General features: G+C 40.1%; 2 protein-coding genes across 2 annotated transcripts; one reads left to right on the forward strand and one right to left on the reverse strand.

The window, feature by feature from the left end:
- Window positions 1-504: 504 nt before the first annotated feature.
- mrps24 (mitochondrial ribosomal protein S24) lies at window positions 505-4,298 on the reverse strand. Its single transcript, XM_062434547.1, has 4 exons — window positions 4,148-4,298; window positions 2,710-2,787; window positions 1,700-1,811; window positions 505-1,034 (listed from the first exon to the last, which is right to left on the reverse strand). Exons 1-4 carry the CDS (start codon window positions 4,187-4,189, stop codon window positions 751-753), a joined length of 516 nt encoding a protein of 171 aa, XP_062290531.1. The 5' UTR covers window positions 4,190-4,298; the 3' UTR covers window positions 505-750.
- Window positions 4,299-4,909: 611 nt separating this feature from the next.
- Window positions 4,910-14,813, forward strand: nudcd3 (NudC domain containing 3). The gene is made up of 6 exons (XM_062434540.1): window positions 4,910-5,292; window positions 7,235-7,572; window positions 11,444-11,576; window positions 11,651-11,794; window positions 12,418-12,606; window positions 14,133-14,813. Exons 1-6 carry the CDS (start codon window positions 5,095-5,097, stop codon window positions 14,241-14,243), a joined length of 1,113 nt encoding a protein of 370 aa, XP_062290524.1. The 5' UTR covers window positions 4,910-5,094; the 3' UTR covers window positions 14,244-14,813.
- The last annotated feature ends 2,917 nt before the right edge of the window (window positions 14,814-17,730 follow it).

Consider the following 17,730-nt stretch of genomic DNA (forward strand, 5'->3'; position numbering starts at 1 on the left):
TCCTTCCTATCACCTTTCCCTTCTTTCTTTCCATCCTTCCTCCCCTTCGTCTTTCCTTCCCTCCGACCTTGTTTCCTTCCATCTTTCCTTGCTTCCCTTCCTCTTCCTTTCATCTTCCCTTCTTCTTTCCTCCCCATCACCTTTCCCTTTCTTTCCTTCCTTCCTTATGTCCTTCCTCCCTCCCTTTCTTTCCTTCCGTCCTTCCATCTTCCCTTCCTGTCTTCTTTCTTAATCCCTTTTCCTTCCTTCCTCCCTTTTGTCTTTCCTCCCTATCACATTTCCCTTCTTTCTTTCCATCCTTCCTTTCCCGACATAAAGCTTTATTACTACGGTCATTTTCAAAGCTGTCCGCTGACCTCTGACCTCAACATACCTGAATGACGGAGCCTCTTCTCTAAAGACATTCACACTTCATACTGACCCTGAGCTGTTTTAATAAGTGCACAAACTTTTTCTCTCAGCTATGACCTTTAAAAATTAAACCAATAACTCCATGACTGATTTCAGACATAAATGTTTTAATTTTTTAACACATGATTGCATTTAGTTCATTTCACACAAAAAAAAGAGTCTGAAAACATCTGCAGAACAGAAAAAAAGCAAATTTTTAGTGAAACTAAACGAGCAGGAATGAAAACAGGAACCAAGTCGCCACTTTATTAAAGAGTAAAATCCATCTCGTCGTGTTTTTAATCTTCAGAATAAACCTTTAACTCTGATATTAACATTAACTCTACGCCGTCTCTACACTCACAGATATTTATACACTGCTTTATCCTGCAGCGTCTGAATCTCTAACTTGACGGGACATTTGTAGAAGTGCGACAGCAGAGCCTCCGAGTAGCCGATCAAGAAGTAAAACTTGGGCGGCGACAGTCTCTGTATCATTAAGGCGCAGACTGTGAGCACATTGCTGCGCCGTTTGATCACCACCTCGTTGGCAAGGCAACCGTGGAAAGTCCCGAATATGAAGCGCCTGATGAAAACATCCTCCACGGTGCGATCGGCTGCTCCTTCTTCTCCTTTGAGGTTACCTGGCAGACAGAAAACAGGAAGGAGGAGTTATTCTGAGATGTGTGTAAGACTATTTTAGCTCATGAAAGTAAAGCTTCTCTCTGCATCTGCATGATTTCAGAGTAACAACATTAAACCACCTGTTGTCCTCAGGTCAAGGAAGGGAGGGACGAGGAGAGAGGAAGGAAGGAAGGAAGGAAAGGAGTAAGGAGGGAGGGAGGAAGGAAGGAAGGAAGGAAGGAAGGAAGGAAGGAAGGAAGGAAGAAAGGAGTAAGGAGGAAAAGAGGCAGGAAGTAATGAGAGAAGTAAGGGATGGAGGAAAGGAGGAAGGAAAGAAGGAAGGCAAGGAGTAAGGAGGGAGGGAGGAAGGAAAGGAGTAAGGAAGGAAGGAAGGAAAGGAGAAAGGAGGAAAAGAGGAAGGAAGTAAGGAAGGAAGGAAAATAAGGAGTAAGGAGGGAGGGAGGAAAAGAGGAAGGAAGGAAGGAAAGGAGGAAGGAAGGAAGGAAAGGAGTAAGGAGGGAAGGAAGGAAGGAAGGAAAGGAGGAAGGAAGGAAGGAAAGGAGTAAGGAGGAAGGAAGGAAGGAAGGAAGGAAGGAAAGAAAGAAAGAAATGAGTAAGGAGGGAAAGAAAGAAAGAAAGAAATGAGTAAGGAGGGAGAGAGAATGTTAAAGTTAAAGAGGCTCACTGGTGTGCTGTGACAGCCATCCTTTACGGTGGCCGATCTGATGAGGATGAAGAGCCTGCTCATAGGTCAAAGGTTTGTCTCCTTTACCCACTCGGATACGAGCCGCTCGATTCTGTGAGACGAAAGACAGAAAAAGGTTCAAATGTCAGGAACAAAAAGACACAAATTTCTCTTGAATATGAACTGATAAGTCAGCTGGATGATATAGCCAATACTCAGAAAGTAAGAAGTCTCACTCACTCTTTATGAACGCCCTTTTAACCATTTACTAATATCAATTCTTAAATGTACTGAAATGTTTCTGAGCTGTGTCTGATGAAACATTTACAATCCTACGTACCTAAGCCCTCAGTTTAGGTTATTAAACTATGTTGTAAAATCTAACCTGGGTATCTTAAATCATGTGATGGTAGATATTTATCATGTTTAAGCTTTAACTGTTAACTACCTCCATACTTCTATCAGTGCTGTTTTACGTGACAATTAAACACTGTCAACATAACTCAGAGGAAAACTCAACTTTGGTCATTAAAGGAGAAGTAATAGTCCTTATTGGTTGGTGTGAAGCTTTGTGCATCTGTGCAACATCTGCAAGAGTTAGACTGCAATAGTTTTTCATCCTGAGCCATCAATATTGCACAAATGCACCAGCAGCACTTTAAGTAAACCCATCAGCACTACTTGTCTTTCATTAGACCATGAAGATAATACATAAGCTGTCCCACATTGCACCAGTAAACTCATCAGCACTTTACCTTAAAAAGCTGCTATTTATGATTTTATGTTTTTTTAAAAGATGTTTAATGTGTCTTTTGTCTTCATGCAACTGTTTTAAAATGTGAACACGACTGATGTGTCGATAACAGCATTTCTCTTGTATGTATGAAGCTGCTGAGTGACGATAAATCTGATTCTGATGATTTTCCCTGATTCTCCTTTTTTAAACACAGTCAGTACCACTGCTTTAACACAGCAGTAATATAACAACACTGATTAACTGTGATATTTACCTTGCAGCACACTGCAGTGACATGAAGGCCTCTGCTTCCAGATGAACTGAATAACGAGCCGGACCGAGCTAAAGCCCCCTGCAGAGAAAACACAGGAAACATCAAGAGAGTAAAAAAACCCTTTATTACATTTACTATATTATAAGTTCATGCTAGAACATAAAAGTCAAAAAGAGGGAAACAAACTCTGTCTGAGAAACTTACATTGGTGCAAACATTTTACTTGTATGTACTTTAACAAGATCAGACACACATCTGACTAAGTGAAGTAGGCTTGTTCTTTGAACACCTGTAACCTCACAGGTACGCAGGAGATAACCCAAAATATTGCACAGCTGTGTGAAAAAGAGTTTTTAAAACAGTTGAGTGTATATTGAGGGATTCTGTATCGTCTGCCAGAGGGCAAGAGTTCATATTCTGTGAGGAGGATGTGTGATGGGTTAATCATTATCTTCTGAGCTTGCATCAGAACAGACTGCTCATATATCGAGTGGAGGGGCGTAACAGACGAGCAACCTTAGTCTTTAGTTGTACAGTGAGGTTTAAGCCTGATAAGATAAAAACATTATCTCCTCTGGACCACACCAAACACTCTGAGTCTGTGTAAGAAATAAAGTCTCCGCTGTAGACAAGAACACAAACTTTCCTCAAGAACCTTCCAGCTGAAGGTGTAGTCCAAGTGAACAACGAGATACTATTGATTGATCATTATTATTATTATTATTATTATTATTATGTTTTTATTGGGTTTTAAACCATTACAACAACAGCAACTATATCCCCACCCACAATGAAATAAGATAACAGTAATACATATACCAATTATAGTTTTTAAAAAGAGAAAAAAACCCTCATATTAATATAAAATATAAACAAAAGGAACATTATGTATGACCACAACTTTGATCCTCCACTGATGTAGGGTCCAGAATCATCTCATTAGTTTAACCACATTGAAGATTAGATGGTTGGTCTCACACCACCTTGGAAATAAAGTAATCATTATTATTATAATTATTATAATTATTATTACTAGGGACCTATCTTTGTTCCAATCTTCGGGTGTAGCAGCATGTTTAAATCCAGTGAATTAAGGTACATTTTCCTTTATTTAAAGTAAACTTGGTGTTTGATGCTTGATTTGTATCAGGTTATATTTTAGCACCTCAAATGTTGTCATTATTGTCATTCTGTCGCATTTCACAGTAACACAAATATGTGTTGTCCCATAAAAGTCATACAGAAATGATATAAGAAGATTTTATTTCTCTCCCCAGTGTTTAAACCAGAAACTATGAAACGTTTTTAATCATTATATAATACATTAATCCTGCAGCTTTGACCATTAACATTAACTTCTACATCAACACACCCTGAAGTTGTCAGCATGAGTTCATATAAATGTATTAAAATGTTTTTAATCTTATGTTTTACTCACCAGGAGCCTCACGCTACCTGAGCTGCTCAAGGACGCCGCCATGCTTATTGAATCACGGGAGCTGCAGATAAACTCTACTTTATATTTATTATTATGATGTTATCAACTTTCAGAAAAATCAGTCAAACGTTTATGAGGATTGCAATAGAAAAAAGTCGTGTCAAAATAGGCGAAAAAGTATGATATCGCATTTAAACTGGAACTACTTATTCTGCAACTTCTACATCTGTTTCCATACGGACGATAATGGGAGCTGAATGAACCGGAAATAGATAAAACAACATCATAGACGTATTCTTTTAATATTTTTTAATTTTGTATTATTTTTTAAGCTTTAGAATAATGCAATATGCGTTTCATTTCTTGTAGTTTTTATTATATATTTCTAAAAAATAAGCAGATTCATGACAACAGTAAGGCTACACTGCCAATATACAAAATAATAGAGACATAAAATAGTAATAAAAACAAATACACTTAACGAAAAGTATATTTACATTTACAAATACAAAAAAATGCACATAATATATAATCATACGTTTATTCTCGTGTTTTTATTTTTCTCTCTATATATATATTTTTTAACTATACGTGCACTTAGTTTGAAAATACACACTCGGAAGGGTTATTATTGTTCTAGAAGCGTTGTTTCCCCCTATCCGCACTCTGCCTCTGATTGGCTCTCACTATGACGTTCTTAACAATCAGCCAATCATCTCACTGCTCACGCCTCAACTAGCCAATCAGAAGCAGAGGGGGGGCGGGCTTTAGCGGAATGCGGGTGGGGGGAAAAATAAGACGTTCTGGAAGGAGGAAAACAAGGCGTTTAGTAACATGTCCCGGTGATTTACGAACTTAAATCTCTTTCTAAACACTCTTTGATTAAGTGTGTGAGTTTAAGTCGTTTGACCTTAAGTTAAAGCTTCGTTATAAGCCGTTTTTAAACGATGGCGTCGCCGCTGCAGATGACAGAGATGTACGACAACGCGCTGCTGGGGATCCTGCAGCACGCTGGAAACATACAGGACTTTCTGCACATCTATTTTGGGTTTTTGTATCGCAAGACTGACTTTTATCGCCTGCTGTCGAATCCCAACGACAAGATGGGTTTCCCCCCCGGTGTGGCGGAGAAGATGGTACTCAAGGTGAAGTTTTAAAACATGTTAGAAGGGTTTAAATGTTTAGTAAAGACGGATTTTAAAGGTAATGCAGCTTTATTTATATAGTGCATTTCATACTAAGGGGCAACTCAATGTGCTTTATATAAAAACAAACATGCAACAGGAACAATTGGAAGCATAAAACATAAAAACATACAATTAAAAACATAAAAACCCCAATAATAATAATATAAAATAAAAAATAATACTACAAGAAATGGAAAACATTAAAACATACAATTAAAAACAAAACAAAAAAACCCCATTAATAACAAAAAATAAAATAAAAACAAAGCACAGAAAAATAGAATTATTAGAGTATAAAATATAAGTTTGCAGCATTAAAATAATGATTTGCTTTAAAATCATTGAGGACATACAGTGCAAATGAAAGATTACACATTTAAAGTGCTTTATAAAAGAGCTCAATCATAATAAGCACAGGAGAAGAGAAGTGTTTATTTTTTTGTTGTAGATTTTATTTATGAGTTTTGCATTTTCACAACATGGAGAACAAAATAGACAAAGCGACACAACAAAACAGAACAAACTAAAATTAATAACAAACAAAAACACACTGCCAGCTCACAGTAAAGATGCACATGCATGTCAATCCGTGCAATGACTAAAATGTCTATAGGTGAATTGAGCGTCAGGGAGTGAGTCCATGTAACTAAGACGGAGATGTTTAAGGAAAGTTAGGAAGAAAACTTAACCAAGCAGATTACAGCACATTACAATACAATGCAATACAGCATAATACAATATAGTCTAGTTGAATTAAGTCCCAGTGAGACACTTAATATTCCTAATATGATCAATAAACTTGAGGTGGGAATTAGACTAGATGTACCGTATTTCTTCAAGGTACACAGGAGATGATGTCATTCAGCCATTTTTTTAAAGCAGGGAGGGGAGACAGACAGACTTCCACTCTCTCAAGATAATAACCCTTTTTATCAATGACCATACCAAACATGAGGGCTTGTTGTGATGTGAGGGAAGAGTCAAGGACAAATCAGAGTGACTAACTGTCTGTTGTATCACTATACAGTTTCAGCTCTGCTGGTAGTTTGTTCCAGTTGTGTGCAGCATAACAGATAAATGACCTACTGTGTTTATATTCTACTAACATGTCATTCATGTATTCTGGACCTAAACCATTCAGTGATTTATAGACCAGTAGCAGAACTAAAATCTATTCCATAGCTGACTGGGAGCCAGTGTAAAGACTAGCTGCAAAGACGGATTTTAAGTCTGTTTACTGTTTTGGACGATATATTGATATTATTATAACGATATTGTGAAAGTAATGTCAGTTACTTTTTCCTTTGGGGACGTCATTTTCAGGTGAAAAAAATGTAATGAATTGTAACATATCGCAGTATATCGCAATATATTTAAAATCGTGATAATATCGTATTGTGGAGCCTCTGATTGCAACCCCTATTATATACTAATTAAAACATACTCATGGATATTATATACCATATCTGCCAGGTCCATTACACTAATTGCACTAAGTTCTACACACTGCACCTTTAATACATTTATATAATAGCATTTAAAGGAGCCAAACTACATCATTGGAAGACATTTACTTGTATAAATAGAAGAGTTTTTACATGGTGATGTCAGTATTTTTATTGATATTTGTGTAATAATTTTCAGGTACTTGTATTTTACTTGATTATGCCCATTTTCAGCTTTTTATCTTCAAACCAGACATTTCCAAGGCAAATTTTCAGCTTTTTCCACTTATCAGCCCCAAGTTTTAAAATGCTGCTCACAAGTTTACACATCAGTAATATTAATAAAAAGCTGCAGCTGTGTATTAGGCATGAAAATAGCAGCAGCAGATAAACATGTTTAGCAGCAACTCTCTGGTTAAAATATGTTTAAGTTCATCTTTTTCTTCTCTCTGCAGACGTTCAAGTTGTTCGAGAAGGTGGCGGATCACGACAGAGAGCGACACATGAGCGAGCTGCAGAAGAGAGGCGAGAGTAAGAGCGTCCCTCCGGCGGTTCAAGAGCTGGAGATCGACTCCGAGTCTCAGGAGGAGACACGAGGGCAGAGAGCGGAGGCGGCGCAGACGGAGAGATCTGCAGTGGGTTCAGGCGACGTCTCGGCTCCTCCAGAACCGACCGTCAGACCTCAGAGCGGCAGCGGTGGTAGTAGTGGTGTTAGCGGTGCTGCTGCTGCTGCTGCAGGACAGTCAGCACACGGCGAGCAGGCAGCTGCAGCCGGCACAAAGTCAACAGAGGAGTGAGTAAAAACAGTGACACTTTATTGATTTGTTAGTGTAGCTCAGTAAACAAGTCAATTAATCAATCAAACTGTATTTATACAGCAGCTTTCATTCAGCTTAATGTAGTTCAACTGGCTTCACAGCTGATTGACAAGCTAATAATGAGACAGAACAAGGGACAATATGAAGAAAAGGAACAAAAACAAACAAATTATAAGACAAAAAAAGAAAAATTGAGACCAGTAGTGCACACAAGAGAAAATAAGGATGATAAAAATCTTTAGAAAATTTGAATAAAGCAAAGTTAAGAAGAAAAAACTTACTGTCATCTAACTTCTTGTACCTTTCAGTTTAATGTACTTTGGTCATTAAACCCAAACACACATATATAAATAAAGATAACAATCATATCTCCTTGTTTTCTTCATCTTCCTTAGAAACAGTGACTAACTAAAAGGGAAAATAAATACATTTTAAAAACGTAGATTCTGACTGAAAAGCTTGTAACACTTAATCTTTTTATTAGTCATTCGATAGATCCATACATACATAACAAACACACAACATTTATAATTAAAGCTGCAAGCAGCGATGAACGGGCCCTCGCCCCCCCATGCATGTCGGGGCTGTGGTGCAGTTGGAGGGCACGCACGTAGAAGTCTTCATACGCAGGCTTTTATTTGACATTGCATGATGTGGTGAAATATCACTGTTTCCACTATGTGGCACTAGAGAGCACCCACCAATTATATGTCATGTTGTTGTATGTGATGTGGAGAAGACATCCTGTAAATTTCATATAAATTGGATAATGTTTGTCATATGAGGCTGACTTCCTGTGTCAGTAGGTGGCGCTGTGTATATGACACAGTATTGATGCATAGACGTGTTCAGGGCGGGACCCTCTACATGCGTGATGAATTTGGTGTAGATCGGACGATGTCTGTAGGAGTTATAAGGACTTCCTGCTTTTTGGCGAAGGATCAAATGGCGAAGGAAATTGTCGGCGCCGCCACGCCCAAACCGAATCCCTAATCAGAAAGGTGTTGATAATTTTTCATCTCCAATGTCTCAAGATGTTTCTGAGTGAATTTGAAGTCGGTCGGATAAAATCCCTAGGACAAGTTCATTAAAGTACGGGGCGTGGAAATCGCCAAAATCGCACATATTTTTCCAAATGGCCGACTTCCTGTTGGAGTGACGTCATGGGCGCCCTACACTTGTTTTTGCGTCTGGACATGATACATATATATACCAAATTTCGTTCATGTACGTAAATCTTTCACATTTTTATATTCGTTAGGGGGCGCTATTGAGCCATTTTGCGACGGCCATTTTGGCGAACCATAAAATATCAAATTTTTCGCCAGGTCCGATGTGAGTGCAAATTTTCGTGAGATTTGGGGCACGTTTAGGCTGTCAAAAAGGCGTTTGTTTTTTCAGCACGATAAGCAGTACCCCCATTCGGCCAGCAGTTCCTGTTAAATTGCGAAAGGCAAAATTCCTCACATCACCAGGAAAGAAACCGAATCCCTAATCAGAAAGCTTTTGATAACTTTTCATCTCCAATGTCTCAAGATGTTTCTGAGTGAATTTGAAGTCGGTCACATTAAATCTCTAGGAGGAGTTCGTTCAAATACGAGGCGTGGAAAACACCAAAATGGCACGAAATTGGCAAGTTTGATTCAAAATGGCCGACTTCCTGTTGGAGTGAGGGTATGGGTCCGAGAGACTTTTTAGTGCGTCTTTACATGATACATATGTGTACCGAATTTCGTTTGTCTATGTCAATCTGAGTCGAGGGGCTCCATATTTTAAATTTTCTAGGCGGCGCTATTGAGCCATTTTCCAAGTGGGATATGGGTCCAAGAGACTTTTTAGTGCGGCTTTACACGATACATATGTGTACCGAATTTCGTTCGTGTACGTCAATCCGAGTCGAGGGGCTCGCTTTTTTAAATTTTCTAGGGGGTGCTATAGAGCCATTTTGCGTCGTTCATTTTGGCGACCCTTAAAATATAAAATTTTTCGCCGGGTCGGACATGATTGCAAGTTTTGGTGAGTTTTGGGGCACGTTTAGGCTGTCAAAAAGGCGTTTGTTAAGGCAGACGAATAATAATAATAATCTCTACAGATACAATAGGGCCTTCGCACTGTAGTGCTTGGGCCCTAATAATAATTAAAGCTGCGAGCAGCGATGACCGGGCCCAAGCTCCCTCGCCACGCCACTAATGAGCGAGACTTCTTGCGACGCATCTTCCAGGTCAAATGGAAACAAACAGCGCCAAAATCGCAAATTCGATTCAAAATGGCCGACTTCCTGTTGGAGTGAGGGTATGGGTCAAAGAGACTTTTTTGTGCGTCTTGAGATCATACATATATATACCAAATTTTGTTCATCTATGTCAATCTGGAGGGAGGGGCTCAATTTTCTTAATCTTCTACAGGGTGCAGTACCCCCATTTGGCCAGCAGTTCCTGTTAAATGGCGAAACGGCAAATTCCTCACATCGCCACGGCAACCAGTAATCAAAAAGATTTTGATAACTGTTCATCTCCAATGTCTCAAGATGTTTCTGATTGAATTTGAAGTTGGTCAGATTAAATCTCTAGGAGGAGTTCGTTCAAATACGAGGCGTGGAAATCGACAAAATCACACATATTTTTCAAAATGGCCGACTTCCTGTTGGAGTGAGGGTATGGGTCCAAGAGACTTTTTTGTGCGTCTTTAGATCATACATATATATACCAAATTTTGTTCATCTACATCAATGTAGAGGGAGGGCCTCAATTTTCTTAATCTTCTACGGGGTGCAGTGCCGCCATTTGGCCAGCAGTTCCTGTTTAATGGCGAAACATCAAAATTCCTCACATCACCACGAAGCAACCAAACCAGTAATCAAAAAGTTTTTGATAACTTTTCATCTCCAATGTCTCAAGATGTTTCTGAGTGAATTTAAAGTCGGTCGGATAAAATCCCTAGGACAAGTTCGTTAAAATACGAGGCGTGGAAAACGCCAAAATCGCACATATTTTTCAAAATGGCCGACTTCTTGTTGGAGTGACGTCATGGGCCCCATAGACTTTTTTGTGCGTCTGGACATGATACATATATATACCAAATTTCGTTCATGTACGTCAATCTGTCATATTTTTATATTCGTTAGGGGGCGCTATTGAGCCATTTTGCGACGTCCATTTATGCGAACCATAAAATATCAAATTTTTCGCCGGGTCTGATGTGCGCGCACATTTTTGTGAGTTTTGGGGCACGTTTAGGCTGTCAAAAAGGCGTTTGTTCTCTACGATTACAATAGGGCCTTCGCACTGTAGAGCTTGGGCCCTAATAAGAATCTGTACAGATACTATAGGGCCTCGCACTTTTAGTGCTCGGGCCCTAATAATTGGCTATATACACATGTATAATAATACAGTGAAAATATACACATATATACACATATTTCCTTAAATATGCATGATGGTTATATATCCCCAAAAATTTTTTATAAGGTTTTTATACATAACATAATCCATTACAAAATTCATATATACATTAATATTTATGCCTCAATTTTATATTTGTTTCTCATCTTATTTATCTGATCATGTTGATTTTGTCAGTCAACGCTTCAGCCTTAAAAATAATGATTTATCAGCTTGGTTTTTGGTCCCTCTCCTCACTAGATGTTGTTTGCAACTAAATAGAAGGACACAGAAGAAGAGATTCAGCTGTTTAATGTAGTTCAGGTTTTTCTCTGTGTGCAAAAATATCTATAAAAACTTAAAACTGTAGTTTACAGTTTAACACAGACGTTCTCTGACTGAAGCATTCGTGCACCATATTTTTAACAGTGTTTTGTGCACATGTTCCTCTGTGTTGTGTTTGCAGGAAGGATGAGAAATGTCAGGTTGAGTCTGACAGTTATAACGGTGCAGTGAGAGAAAAGTACAGCTGGTCTCAGGATTACACCGACGTGGAGGTCCGAGTGTCCGTGCCAAAGACCGTCGTTAAAGGCAGACAGGTAAACACACGCTACTCCTGCAGCTCATAGAAGAAGAGGAGGATTGTTTGTCTCATTAATGTGTGTGTGCTCAGGTCAGCGTCAGTCTGCAGACCAGCAGCGTGAGAGTGTGTGTGAGGGACGGAGCAGAGGAGAAAACGCTGCTGGAGGGAGAATTCACTCACAAGATCAACACTGAAAACACTCTGTGGAGCCTCGAACCTGGAAGCTGCGTTGTTGTGAGTACACTTCATTTCCCTCCTCCTCTTCCTCCTCCTGCTCCTCCTGCTCCTCTTCCTCCTCCTCCTGCTCCTCTTCCTCCTCCTCCTCCCCTTCCTCCTCCTCCTCTTCCTCCTCCTCCTCCTCCTCCTTTAACCTTCATGTCGGCCTCCTGGGTCAAATTGACCCCGTCTGTTTTGACTGTTCCTTCTTTTCCTCCCTTCCTTCCTTCCGTCTGTACTTCCTCCATCCCTCCTTATTTCCTCCTTTCCTCCTTTCCTTCCTTCCTTCCTTCTGTCCGTCCTCCCTCCCTCCCTCCTTCTTTCATTCCCTCCTTCCTTCCTTCCTTCCTTCCTTCCTTCCTTCCTTCCTTCCTTACTTCCTTCCTCCCTCCCTCCTTCCTTTCTTTCCTCCCTTCCTTCCTCCATTCCTTCCTTCCTCCCTTCCCTCCTTCCTTCGTCCCTCCTTTACTTCCTTCTTCCTCCCTTCCTTCCTTCTTCCTTCCTCCCTTCCTTCCTTCCTCCTTTCCTGCCTGCTTACTCCCTCCTTTCCTTCCACCTTTCCTTCCTTCTTCCCCCCTTCCTCCCTTCCTTCCTTCTTCCTTTAAGATTTAAGTTGCTTCTCTCTTGTTTCTGACTCCCAGCTGTCCCTCAACAAAGCGTCAGAGGTTTGGTGGAACGCGATACTGAAAGGAGAGCAGGAGATCGATATAAACCAGATCAACCGCGAGCGCTCCATGGCGACGGTGGACGAGGAGGAGCACGCAGTCCTCGACAGACTCTCCTTCGATTACCATCAGAAGCTGCAGGGAAAACCACAGAGTCATGAAATGGTGAGAACTCAACACACACACACACACACACACACACACACACACACACTCTCACACACATATACACATATATAGATAGAGTTGGGAAGTGAAGGCTTGATTATACAGTAAAAGAAGAAGTTAAATTTGCTTCACAGATTAGGAGAATACATCACATATTAAAATCATTCATATTAATACTTTTCACTATAACCAAACAAACAGGCTAAACCACTCAGAAGAGAAAACACACATGATCAGACAGACTGTGTATCAGATACAGAAACAGCATCTGGTCAGTTTTCAAAATAAAACAACACGTGCAGAGGTGTCAAACATGCGGCCCGTGGGCCAAAACCGGCCCGCCCACTTTCCTTCTTTCTTTCTTCCTTCCTTCCTTCCTTCCTTTAATCCTCTCTCCCTTCCTCCCTTTATTTCTTTCTTTCCTTCTTTTTTTCTTTCTCTCTCTCTCTCCCTCCATTCCTTCCTTTCTTTCCTTCCTTCCTTCCTCCTTCCTTCCTTGCTTGCTTCCTTCCTTCCTTCCTTCCTTCCTTCCTTCCTACCTTCCTACCTTCCTTCTTTTTAATGCTCCCCATCAGATCAGATTGTTCTGTTTGTTTCCTTTGAATGAAAATGAGTTTGACTCTCTTTCTCTAAAAGAAACAACTTCACAATAAATTTTTAATGTAGACTGAATTAAGAAAATTAAAGTTTAAATAAATAAGAGATAGCACATTATTTATAAGATTTATTTAACAGCACTTTACTGAGCCTGTAATGAAGTGCTGGAGCAGCAGCTGGAAGGAAGCGATGCACATTAAGAGAAAACACATATTACATCGGTCGGAGGATAAATTACCACACAGCGTTAAACCAGCATTTAAATGAGGCTTTTGGATAAATAAACATAAATAAACAAAGCATGGTGCCCTGAGTGCCAGATGTAGGTAGTTAACTATCAGGTTTGAGTAATAAAACCACCTGAATTTGGTTTATATGGTGTATGTTTTGGTTTACTCAGCACAAGCAGCAACGATGTGCCAAATTAAAATGGAGAAAGAAATCATGACAAAGCAGCTCTGAGCAGATTACACTATTCATTCATAAATTACTAACTCAGCTCATTGAGGGAAGAAAAAAGAAGGAGTGCAGAGAGTTTGTGAGTTAATGAGAATATTAGACTCAGGTGTTTCCCTTACTGATGATTTTACTGCTACAGGTTGGTACAGAGTAGACTAGAGAAAGCAACTCATGGAAAGGAAACGCTCAGACTTAGAATTAACTAGGAGAGAGAGAGAGAGAGAGAGAGAACCCCCCAGAGCCTCAGGTAACAGAAGGGTCACCATCTCCCTAATTCACCTCTAGATGGCACTGTGGTCATTTTGAGCCCCGAACGCAGCGCCTGTTTAAATGTGTCTAACGTCCCTGTGTGTGTGTGTGTCTCTCTCTCTCTCTCTCTCTCTCTCTCTCTCTCTCTCTCTCTCTCTCTCTCTCATCTCTCTCTCTCTCTCTCTCTCTCTCTCTCTCTCTCTCTCTCTCTCCTACAGAAAGTGCACGAGATGCTGAAGAAGGGCTGGGACGCCGAGGGTTCGCCGTTTAAAGGGCAGCAGTTCGACCCGACCATGTTCGACATCCCACCCAGCGCTGTGCAGTTCTGAGGCGCTCGCTCCCCCAACCCCCCAACCCCCCTCTCTCTCTCACTCAGCCAAATACGAACTGAATCCTGGTTTAATTGACACATCATTTGCAGGACTGTGTGTCGTACGGTTTGTCGAGGACGTGTCATCATATCAAACGCTTATTTGATGTTTTGGCAGTACAATTTGGGTAAATAACTGTACTTAATTAACAGTTCTGCTCTTTATTTAATAACTACAGTGCCTGTGTGTTTGCCCCCCCCCCCCCCCCTCCGAGGAGTGATTCTCTTATTATTATTATTATTATTATTTTTCAGTTTTATTCTCACTCTCTCATTGTTTAAGGATGAATCAGTCGGTTTGTACATGAAGACTTCTTCTTATTCTCTCATGTAACATAATAATAAATAATAAATAATAAATTAAAAATGCCCTAAAAATGAACAATATGACAACATGTGGAGGATCTATCTTTGTCTTTGGTAGCATGGATACAGATCTGATGCTGTTTCATTGGTTCAACTGCTTCTCAAAACAACAATCTAGCTTTTAAATAAAATGACTTCAGGGATGTTGGGATTATGGTTTTAACTGTTTTTCTTCTTTCTTTTGATTATACTTGAAATATTTAAATACTATACTTTTAAAACAGCTTCACTCCTTCATGGGGAATGTTTTTTTTATGGTGCTGAGTCGGAAAACATGATCTCATCTGAGGTAAAACTACATATTTAACAGTGTTTGTAATGTGCTGATTTTAATGCACATTTTAGTAAATGTAAATCAGCTCATAAGGCTTAAGGCGTTAGGAATAACTTTAGTTTAGTTTAATAATGAGTTTTAGATCATTTTCATTCATCAGTACTTTGAAAATTAAAGCTCAAATACCAAAACCTGTTATTTTGGATCAATTACCTGCAGATTAATGTTATATATTTACATTTTAAGCAGCTTTATTTGAATTTCTGAAGGTATAAATTAAACAAGCAGGTGAGTTGTAAGAATTAAGTCGTATAAATGAAACCACTTCCTAATAAAACATACCTTATTAACAGTTTACACATTCAATCAATTAATCAATCAAACTTTATCTATACAGCAGCTTTCTTTCAGGTTAATGTAGTTCAAAGTGATTAAATTGACGTATCGCTCAGGTTTTTTAGCTTGTTACTGAGTAAAAGTGGAAATGTGTGGTTGCTAGGTTTTGACAATGATAATTAATTAATTAAAGCCGCAAGCGGCGATGGCGGGCCCTCGCTCACCCATGCCACCGTGGGGCCTGAGGCATGGCGGGGCTGTGGCGTGAAGCAGAAAGTGAGAAAAAACCTGGAAGGAGGCCAAAAATGCAATGTTTCGTTCATCCAGTAGGGGGCAGTCACAGGTAGTTACACATATGGTCTGGTGTGTTCAGGGCGGCCACTCATCAGTCATGTGAAGTTTGGAGTGAATTGGACAAAGCATGAAGGAGTTATGAGCAGTTGATGGTTCATCCACCAGGAGGCAGTAATGGGATGCATGCAGGTGTGTTCAGGGTCAGTCCCTCATCACACATGTGAAGTTTCGTGGAAATCGGACAATGTTGATGCAAAAAATGGCACTTCCTGTTTCCACTAGGGGGTGACATGAGCGACATCCCTATCAAATGGAAAAGGTCTCCACCCTGGACCTGTGTATCAATTTTCATGATGATACGTGTTCAATAAAGCCATCAAAAAGCCAAACGTATTTTCATGGCGAGGAATTGATGGTAGCCACGCCCCCACAGGGACGCAATTACTCGTAGCTTCACAGTGTTCATAATGTAGCTTCACCAACTGGTTCTGCATGTTTTAGAAGTGGAATGAAGTTGATGGGGTCAACTATGTATTTTTCATGAATTTAAGTTCACTTCCTGTTACCACCGGGGGGCGCTATGAATTACGTGGGAAGTTAATATATCGGGACGTTCAGGGCGGAGCCATCATCATGTCCAGCAAGTTTGAAGCTGATTGGATGAAGTATGTGGCCGTGAGAGCCACTCGTATGTACATGGCGAGCACGCCAAAGTTAGTTGAGCCCTGGCAGACACGCCCTTTGACCTACGGATGCGCAGAGCACAACTTAAGCTCAGCTAGGTCTGGAGATGTTGCGTACCTAATTTGAACTTGATCGGGCGAACGCTGTGGGAGGAGTTAATTTTAGGCGGGAAAAATCAAAACCAAAATGGCCGTCTTCCTGTTGGGTTGAGGTCAAGAGGCTTTTTTGCATATGTGGGTATAATACATATGTGTACCGAATTTTGTGAGCATAGGACAAAGTTAGCAAAATTCCCTATGGGCATTTTTGGACTTTGTAGGGGGCGCTATTCCGCCATTCTGCGTCGACCATGTGCGACCACCCAAAAATATCGAATTTCGGACGAGGCCGGACGTCCGTGCAAAAGTATAAGCATTTTCCCATTTGGGAAAGGGGCGAAATTGGGGCACGAAATGTCGGAAGAATAATAATAATAATAATAAACATTACAATTTCAATAGGGCTTTTGCCAGGAGACTTGCAGCCGCCGCTCGGGCCCTAATAATAATAATAATAATAATAATAATAAACATTACAATTTCAATAGGGCTTTCGCCATGCGACTTGCAGTCGCCGCTCGGGCCCTAATTAACATTACAATTTCAATATAGCATTTTTCCCCGGGGGTCTTCCATACCACATGATTACTTGATTACTTGATTACTTTGGGGTCACTTGCACTTTGGGGTCACTTGCACGTTGGGGCATGAACGAATTTCAATAGGGCTTTCGCCAGGCGACTTGCAGTCGCCGCTCGGGCCCTAATAAAGTCGCCAGGCGACTTGCAGTCGCCGCTCGGGCCCTAATAAACATTACAATTTCAATAGGGCTTTCGCCAGGCGACTTGCAGTCGCCGCTCGGGCCCTAATAAAGTCGCCAGGCGACTTGCAGTCGCCGCTCGGGCCCTAATAAACATTACAATTTCAATAGGGCTTTCGCCAGGCGACTTGCAGTCGCCGCTCGGGCCCTAATTAGCCTGATAACTTCATTTTCCAAACTTTGTCGTCTTCAGCACCGACCGACGCTGACTCAAGTGACATCATCAGTGACATCCCTTAAGGCATGTAAAACCCAATAATGTAATACAAAAAACCTCATAACTCAATAAAAAAATGTAATAATGTTATTACAATATTACATTATTAGGTTCTGCAAAAATAAGGTTAACCCAATAATGTAATACTTTATTACATCATCGGCACAGAGATTGTTACATTATCGGGAAATGCACTTTATTACATTATCAGGAAGTTATTACATTTTTTATTGAGTTATGAGGGGTTTTTATTACATTATCAGGTTTTAATGGCAGTTCAGTATCAGATTTCACAGCAACTCCCTCTGAGACATAAAAGACCATTTCTGTGTTATTTTAGCACAATGTTTTAATAGTTTTGAATGAATTACGTTATCTTTAGACTGCAGTTATTTGCTCTGTGCAGGAATTTATCTT

The sequence above is a fragment of the Scomber scombrus genome, chromosome 15 (assembly GCF_963691925.1).
Source record: "Scomber scombrus chromosome 15, fScoSco1.1, whole genome shotgun sequence".
Lineage (NCBI taxonomy): Eukaryota > Metazoa > Chordata > Actinopteri > Scombriformes > Scombridae > Scomber > Scomber scombrus.